Source organism: Elaeis guineensis, chromosome 12, assembly GCF_000442705.2.
Source record: "Elaeis guineensis isolate ETL-2024a chromosome 12, EG11, whole genome shotgun sequence".
In the NCBI taxonomy this organism is placed as follows: domain Eukaryota; kingdom Viridiplantae; phylum Streptophyta; class Magnoliopsida; order Arecales; family Arecaceae; genus Elaeis; species Elaeis guineensis.
The window spans coordinates 28749400-28759034 of NC_026004.2; the positions used below are offsets into that span (position 1 = coordinate 28749400).

The following is a 9635-nucleotide window of genomic DNA, read 5'->3' on the forward strand; positions in this document are numbered from 1 at the left end:
TTATAATAATTTTTTCCTTTCAGTAATTGTAGTTTATTATTATGACACTTTAGAGTTCGTTTATTTTGGCTGTTACTTCTCACACAGCCTGCAAGTGAGGGCACACCTTAGGTCTAGTCCATGGGGAGAAGAATCGATGCCTTCAAGAAAAAAAAAGCTGCATCAAGGATCCGAAAAGATCCATCTCAGCAAATCCCAGAAGACCAAATGTGCAAGACAGTTAATTTGGAGAGTTTAGGCTAGTCCATTTTGACACATCGTTTGTAACAATTGACAAATTGGTGGCATAGATTGTGTTTGGGAATGTAAAGGTCTCTGTTTTGAAATGGTACACATTTGGTCCTTGGACAGGGTATAGATTTTAGTGTTAGAGGCTGAATTGGAGAGATTTAGTAAGTTTAATCGGGGCCCATTTATGTAATGTGGAGCAGATGGTGATTTAGCAGCCATTTCACGATAAATGGCCATCCCCTCTCAATCAGTAAATTACAGAGGTGACTGGTGAGACGGGAATTGGGATTGACCTCACCAGGTCAATCCCAAACTCTCAAGAGTTCCCCTCCTTCCATCTTCTGGGCCTAGGCCCCAAAATTCATCATATTTCTGCTTTCCCAGAAGTTGATGGTGTTGAATAAAAGTTGGCTCAGATTTTTAAACTGCATTCCCAAAAAATCAGAATTATGGCAGCTACCTTTATTTATCTTTTCCACATCATGGGGAGACATAGCAGACAAGGCAAGCCCCAGTATTCACCAAACTTTGAATAAATTCCCATGCGGTATGCCTCTATAAGAGATGGGTCAAAACGTTTTGGTTTCCTTCCAGTGCTTTGAATGATTCCTGCTCGCAAGACTTTGATCATACTGGATTCCAAACTTTCCACATGGAAGGTCTTTTCAGGTGCAAAAGTATGAGGGCAGAAGTTTACCAGTCCTTACCAATATAAGTAGTTAGTACCTTGATCCTTTTGTCAACTGCCCAATAGAATCTACCAGACAAATTTGCCTTTCAAATCAACAGTTTCAAACAAACATCTCTCAATGATGTGGACGTCACGCCTGCAGATAATTATAATGATATGAATTTCAAATATCCACAGAATCATTCTTTCTTAGAGTTCACAAAAGAACCGAACCAAGCTGCTATTTGATAACACAACTAGAAACAAACTTTCCTCTGTAACTTAAGAACTTGAAGCCACCTAAACCTTGAGTAAACAATTGATCAAAGTAAACCCACCTGTTTCATCACCAGATTATCAAGATTTACGACATGCAATCTCATGCTCACACAGCAAAACACCCATCTGGTGCTTCGATTGACACACAAGTATATATTAGATGTCATTACATTTGGAGCTTCCCACCCACAATACACCGAAGTAACATAAGAATTAGCCAAAAAGGGTAGCAGAGTTTGTTTGCATGTTCAAGTAACACACTCCAATCAGTGAAATCTCTAAGTCATACATTAACAAAAGGTCCACAGGATCTCAACAAACAAGAGAAGACCTGAGAGATGGTGTGCTTGAGAGGTGCGTGCATGAGGCCCAGCGTATGACCGACTCCGAAACTATGAGATCAAGCTGCTGCTCACACTCCCCAAGCCCAATTGTGTGGTTACGTCTCTTGTGGATGCCAGCGGTTCTGGACAAAGCTGTCATGCCCTTTCTAACCTCAGACACCTTATGTTCTGATACTCTGACATCATGGCTAAAGCAAGCTGTAGAACCGGGAGACATGAAGAGCTTCCCAAAGCTGGAGTCTGCACAGTACACAACAAAACAGATAGATTTTAGTTAACAAGAACAGAACACATGAAGTCAGAAGCAGAAGTGAGAGCTTTTACCTCTCTGAATTGTGTTGGCCTTTGATATGTCGCTCGTGAAACCCAAAAGGTTTTCTTGGTCACCCGGAGGACTGATGAAAGCAAAACTAGGCATCAATGGAATTGGGGATGAGAATTCGAGACTGTTTGACTCAAAGCTGCTGCGGAAAGAGAAACCAACAGCATGGGAGAGAGGAGAGGTATCAACAATGAAAGTAGAGAATGATGGTCTGCAAGAGGATGCAGGGGAAGAATGATCTGCCTGATGTTGGCAGGGAGTAGGGGACAGGGTACTAAAGCTGACATCACGACTTGCATTGACAAGTGGGGTGGAGAACGAACAACTTCCCAAATCTCCTCGTCCCAAATTTATTTCATTGCAGTGACCACAAGGAACATTTGGTTGCTCTGCATGTTCTTTAATCCAGGCATGATCTGCAAAAGGGAAGAAAACAGCTCAAAGGCTTGGATATGCCATCAGCTGAACCAAATGATTACAATACATAGGAATGATCTGCATGATGGTACAAACAATCCCAAACCTCAGGTTTGAAATGGCCCTGCAATATGGCCCAGGAAGCTCCAAATATGGAAAGAGTAACCATGAATCAGAGAAAAAAGTGAAAAAAGAAAATGACTTTTGCGTATGGCACTATAACTCCCTGCTTTGGATAATGTTGTTAGCACATGGAATAAAATAAATATTACGATGTAAAGATGGGTAGTTTATAATTTTCCATGTATTAAAATAGTAGGCATCTAAAGCTTAATACTAGTTAAGCAGCAACACATCTGTAAATAAATAAACAAACAAATAAATAAATAAACCTATTCATAGACAGACACAAAATGCAGAAATTAAATAGACATACTATTTTGATCAAATAAGAACATATAGTTAGTGCATTTGAAATTTTTAGATCACAAAGAAATAACAACTGAGGGAGCCATTCATGAGAACCTTGTGTTTGGTGAGAAATTTGGATCAAATTCAGCTTACTTGTTTACCAAACAAACCAGAGCTATGGTTGGTTTCCTTGAACCGAGCTCAAATAAGCTCGAAATACATATACAGCATCTTAACTGCCATATATTAACAAAAGAAAGTATTTTATATTATAATTGTTAAAAAATTTATAACTTAAGTATCAAAGAATATAATTCAACTATAATATTGAAATATAAAGGTAAAAATTAAATCTAGGTACACATATGAAAGTCTTGAGGCTTCTTAGGCTCTTGCTAGTGTTCTTAAATGAACTGATAATAAGCAGCTTGTGTTCAGCTGTGTGAGAGCTAAGCCTGGGTAGCCCAAGCTTGGCTCATTTACAACTCTAAGTGCACACTAGTTTCCGTTAAAACAGTGAAATAAACAACCACAGCTTACCTAAAACCTGTTTGGCTGTAAGCCTTTGAGCAGGATCCCTACGTAGCATTCCAGTTATCAAATCCTTCGCAGATTGTGATACACCACCCCATGGATCAGATGGGAACCGTAGCTCAGCAGATCTAACCGACTCAAAAATTCTCGACTTGGTCTTTCCCCAAAAAGGTGGCATTCCACTGAGAAGAATGTAAAGAATAACCCCTGCACTCCATACATCAGCTGCTTCATTGTATCCCCCTGCAAGTACTTCCGGAGCTATGTAAAAGGGACTTCCTACAGTCCCATATAAGCTCTGCCCTGTTCAGTTTATTAACACAAGTTCAAAACAAACAACAAGAAAATATAGTGAATTGAATTAGGAGTAACCATGAGAATTCAAAGAATACCAGGTTTGATATAGGTGGCGAGCCCAAAATCTGCCAGCTTGATTGGTGAAGATGATGACTTGGTGGCCAGCAGAATATTCTCTGGCTTGAGGTCCCTGTGGACAATGCCATTGTCATGGCAATACATCACGACTTCCATAAGATGCCGGAACAAGATAGCCGCCTCATGCTCTGAGAAGCAGCCATGCTTCTCGAGGCGGTGGAAGAGCTCCCCACCGGCACACAGCTCCATGACAAGGTGAACACAGTCTTCCTCCTCATACACAGCCTTGAGGGCGACAACATTAGGATGGCCGGATAGCCGGGCCATGACCTCAATCTCGAGCTTGACGCTGCGGAGGTCATCTGAGGAGACAAGTCGGTCTTTGGCGATGGACTTGCAGGCAAGGGTCTGTCCCGTGAGCAGGTCAGAGCATGCCCAGATTACCCCAAACTGGCCCCAGCCCAATTGCTCCCTTAGAACGTATCTATCTCCAAGGTAGGAGATGTGAGGGGTTTCAAGGATTGGATCGACGAGGCCAGGGACCTTGTAAGAGTTATAGGGTGGGTCAATGCTGTTGCCCAAGGCAACAGCCATGACAAAGAGCTCAGAGCTCTCTGCAATCAGGAATCCACTTCTCACCAAATCCAATTGACTTCTTCTCGTCAAAAAGGATATAAAGGTTCCATCTTTAATGGAAACCCTAAATCCGGAATCAAAACCCTAATGCGCCCATCGCCCAGAAGCTGAAGATGCGAGCGGGAAAGCAAGAAAAATACAAACTTTAGTAAAGTTAAGAGGAAAAAAATTCAAACTTTATCACAATGTTTAACATAATGATTCAAATCGACAAGCTGCATCAAACACCCAACAAGAGATCACATCAATTCCAAAACCCTAACTGCTCAAAATCATCGAGCAACTCCGAATTACCACATAAAAAAGCCTAAGAAAACCCTAATCAACCGCAGTTAAATGCATCCATACAAAATTCCCACCGATCGAATGAAGATAAGACCAAGAAAAAGGTGGAAGCATTCAGACCGCGTCAGATCCGACAACCCAGTTCAAGGAAACGCGAAAAACAAACTCAAAATTTTAAAAAAAAATCAGGAAAAACAGAAAACAAGGCATAAGACGAAAGAGGGAGCTCACCTGGCGTGGAGAAAGAGAAGTAGAAGCTGAGACGACCGGAAAGGAGCGCTCGGCACCGCCGCTTCTTCGCCGGCTCCAGCAAAGAGAGAATGGGTGGGTCGGCGTCTTCACGGTTTTCCGGTGGTGGAAGCCCGCTTTTTAGTATAATAATAACAATAATGAAAGAATTGTGGAGATCCGCTGTATCTACTACCCTTTTGTTCCTCAAACTGCATAATGTTTGTTTTCTAATTACAAACGGGCAATGCCCTCAAAACAAGAACCAACCGTGGGACCCATCCAATAGGGCCATGGGCCCTACCTGGAAAGCGAGGCGCCCCTACGCCACGCAAGCTGGACTTCCTGTGATCCCTAAGGTACCAGGAACTGTTTCCACTCAGGTCAATTTGTTATAACTCATAAAAATATAATGATTAGTTCATACTAATGGAACCTTAGGATTGTATGGCTGATTGTGATTGTTTGTTGGTCTGCCATTTGCTGCTGTTTTTGTTAATATTGCATGTCCGTGTGAAATGATATTTTTGGGATGAAAGCGATAAAAATGAGTTTTTAAATAGTGCAATGATGTGTTGCTTTACTCAAATAGTTATGTGAATTCGCTAGCTTTTTTTTGATATAGTAACAAATTTGAATATTTAATGGAGCAAACATAGAAAAGGACTAAACATCGCATCATCTAATTCATGACACCACCGATAGTTACAAGCACTAAAACAACTAAATTAGCTTAAAAATTGAAGTAAAAAAAATACATAAAGAATTTTTTTTATTTTTTTCATCATGCAAAATCATAACAATCTTAATAGCACCATAGACTATCGAAGATCATATTTTCAATTTACTAATTAATTATTTTTAATGATTCAAATATAAAAAATGATAATAAGTACTATAATTAAGTCATATACATAATTATATTGCCGAGCATCTTATAAAACTAGCTAATTGGCCAATGAAAAATAATGCTAGTTCATCAACTTTCCAACCGATGTTGATCCTGTAATGTTGTATTATAGCTGCATTCTTATGTAATGACTTAAAATATTAAAATAATTTTTTTTAAAAAAAAATAGAGTTGGGTACACTTGCAGGGTACGTTTTTGGTGCCCTTAGCATGGAACTCTTGTGTATTTGAAATGGGAGCGGACGTGAATCACCGAATTAACTGGAATAAATAAATGGGTTGTGTGGAGAATGGAACATGGAATCCTGTTGGCGGAAGTCCAGGGAGAAGCTTCCGGCCTTTTGCTGTCCAGTGTCCGGAAAGCGATTTACGGCGTGTCTACGTTCTTTGTTCCCTATTCCGTTACCCACATGCCAGAAAACGAAAAGAAAAAAAAAATCCACCTGCTGATCTGGTATTCCGTCATTCATACCTAAATTTACGTCATGCCTTCCACTATCTGCAACGTACCCTGAGGCCTACACGTGTCAGCGAACGGATGGATTTTAATGGACGCTGGTGTTTGCGTCGCGATAAGGGACCCGTCCGTTAGGGTGGATTGGCGGCGTGCTTCCCGTAATCGAGCCGACGCAGTGGTCAACGCCAGGGGGTTCTAATATTAATCGCGTCCGTCCATTTGACTGCTAGCGGTGATGATGGATGAGAAGCGCAAGGTACGAGTCCAGAGCCATCGATGGGTTGACTTTAACCTTGAGACGGCGCCACACCACGTAGCTGGTTTTCCTTCTGCCCCCTAGAATTCTTGCATTCAATTTTAATCTCCACCAGTGGACTGATCCCTGATGTAGGGCCCGATTACCCGATTATACTTTTTGGGTCAGCGAGTTGACGAAAGTCTTTTAACGGCTGAAATTTCTTTAGCTTTTCAGCCAAAAGGTGTGGACATGTTGCAACGAGCTCAGACCACCCATAGAAAAAGAATAATAAATATTGTAAACAATGATTTAGATTCAAGTTTCCACTATTGAGATGGAGTTAAGGATGGGTAACTTGGCCGTAATGGTGCAGCCAAAAGTGTAAAACATGATGGCATAGCTCCATAAAGAAAAGAAATTTGGAAAAAAAAAATCTGATAAATTCATCAAAAGAATTGAAAATTGATGATAAATCAATAAGAAAACTGAAAAGTAAAAAATATAATTTTTTCATTAGTGGCCTAAAAATTGTTAGCCAGGGAATACGAATGACATGGGCTTTCCCAAGCATCTTTCTACTAGAGTTGGTCATGGGTTGAGTTTGGACATAAAAAAATATTAAATTTTAAATAGGCTTGATTTAAAGTCCTACTAAAAATAAATATAATTTAGCCTCAAGACTTTAATTAGCTATAGTTCCTTTCTATGCACTGGTGTCCGACTGATATTAGATAGTTGAAAAGAAAGGTAAAATAAAGAGATAGAAGTATTCTTTTTATCCCATCCGAATGAGCATGAACGAACTCAAGGTTCTAAGAAATTCAGTCGGCTAGCCATGAAAAGCTTCAAATCTTCAATGGCAATAAGATTGGTTTCTATGGATGTACTATCAGCATTTTGATCAATCGAAAATATGATAATGGGATCGAATGAAGGATAGACATAGGTCCAAGAACCTTGACCTTCAAAAACTTTTACCACCATTGCATAGCCGTTTGAAGTTAGATTAAGGATATAGTGATGGGCTATATATTAACGATGTAGTGATGGGCTATAATAAGAATGTATCACTAGGCTACAGTAGAAGTATACCACTAGGTTATGGTAGAAATCTAAATTACGCCTACTCCTAAGATAAAAGGTAGAGTAAAATTAAGATAAAATAAAATATGCATTAGATTAATTGTTGAAGGATTTTTTTTATAGAGTATAATTCTATTATTTATATTGAATAATTTCCCTCTTTGACATTTGCCATCCATATCCAGCCTCCACTTCTTGTAGTTTTGGTAACCAGTGGCAGTCATCCTTCATTACATATGTATGGTTATTCAGTATCAACTATCAAATTGATGACCATACTTTATTGGTTTTAGCTTATCATGGGTCATGTTGGCCATCCCTTTTACTTCATCCTATGATATGGTCTCCTGCATTTGGGAATTTTTGAGATCGATTCCGCCATCTTAATTTTTTGTCAGCCATTTTTACATGCTTTGTAATTAATCATGGCCAAGGCCCAATCCTTTAGCATGTTTATACCTATTATGGCCGAATTCCCTTCCATCGGTCTATACCGCCATTTGGTGGAACTTATCATAGCCATATCTTATCAAGCCAAGCAAGAATTGGATGACTTCTATTTGTTTTGACTTCATCCAAATTGGTTCACATGGTGCTTACTCATAGTTGTTTTTGAGTTATGAAAATATGGCGTAAACACTTGTTGTTCCTTGAATTGATTTTGATGATTACAAAGCATTTGAGGAGATTATTAATAATTTTGACTTGAAAAAAGATTTATTATATTTCAGAGACAAAATTATAATTTTATCAAGTTCTGATTCGGAAGCCTCAAGAGCAAGAACACAAGATTTGTAATCTATTGGAGGTAATTTTAATATTTTTGAATATGTATTTTGAAAGAAAATCATGTTTATATATTTGAGTCGACCCCATGAGTCGACTCATGGCAAACGGGGTTGAACGGCATACTGAATTCTTCAGCTAGCATACTCTGTGAGTCGACCCCTGAGCATGAGTCGACCTCTGTTGCTGTATAGGCCAAAATTACAGAACAGTCATTTTTTATTCTGTACCACAGAAGTCAACCCTATGAGTCGACTCATGAGCATGAGTCGACCCTGTGAGTCGACTCCTGTGATGAAAAAATTTCGCAATGGCTAGTTTTCAGCTCGTTTTAGCTGCATTTAATACCCATTTAATGTGCTCCAACGGCTCTATTTCAGCTCAGATTACTCTCCACTATTATTTGAAGTTATAAAAGGCACTTAAAGAAGAAAATCAACAAGATTTTGAAAAGGTTCTTCAAGCATTCATTTCAACCCTAAGCAAGAGCCCTCTTAAAAGTTCAAGAAACTTTTATTTCAAGTTCACCAATCCCTCAAGAGCTCATTCAAGTCTTCAACCACCTTGAGAAAAATCAAAAGAGCTTCGTTCTTATTGTGTAAAGTGTATTTAAAGCTTTATTTGCTCATTAAAGGAGCTACATCTGTATTTCTGTGTGATTAACTGCTATACTCTATTTTGAGTTGATATTTTATTTTGGAAGGATTCCAAAACGTGGAAAGGTTGATCTGAACTTTGAATTGGATTGTATTGAGTTGGCTTGTATCCAAGAAATAAGTGTTCTAGCTTGGAATAGCTAGAGTCAGAGGTTTCGATATTATATTCGAGTTGAATACGGTTTAGTGAATTTGAATTCTTAAGTAGGAGCTTGGAGAGTGGACGTAGGTGCAAGGTTGGCACCGAACCACTATAAATCTTTTTGTTTGTGTTGTGCTTACTTGCTCTCCTTTTAAATTTTTTTATCTTCTTGCATTCTTGCATCCAACTTCTACACCTTGCATAAATTTCACTCTCCATATTTATCCTGCTTATTGTTAAATAATTCTCATAGTTGTAAGTTAATTTTTAAATTTTTAAAAACTCAATTTACCCCCCCTCTTGGGTTGCATAGCTGAACAACAAGTGGTATCAGAGCACGGTGCTCTAGCCCTACTTTGATTTAACCATCAAAGAGCTAAAGATCTATGGCAACTCAAGTTGGTACTTCACTAGCCGAGGGACAGTCCACCAACCGACCTTTACTTTTCAATGGGTCAAACTATACCTATTGGAAAGCTCGGATGAAAATCTTTATTCAAGCATTTGACTATGATATGTGGAGTATCATAGTAAATAGATCACACACACTTACTAAAATATTGATGGTGTGGAATCAACCAAATCTGAAAAAGAATGGGATGAGGTTGATAAGAAAATGGCTCAACTAAAT

General features: G+C 39.0%; 1 protein-coding gene across 1 annotated transcript; it reads right to left on the minus strand.

Annotated features, from left to right (window-relative positions):
• Positions 1-1286: 1286 nt before the first annotated feature.
• Positions 1287-4938, minus strand: LOC105034275 (calcium-dependent protein kinase 34). The gene is made up of 5 exons (XM_010909357.2): positions 4736-4938; positions 3601-4326; positions 3215-3511; positions 1849-2262; positions 1287-1764 (listed from the first exon to the last, which is right to left on the minus strand). Exons 2-5 carry the CDS (start codon positions 4175-4177, stop codon positions 1493-1495), a joined length of 1560 nt encoding a protein of 519 aa, XP_010907659.1. The 5' UTR covers positions 4178-4326; positions 4736-4938; the 3' UTR covers positions 1287-1492.
• Positions 4939-9635: the final 4697 nt, after the last annotated feature.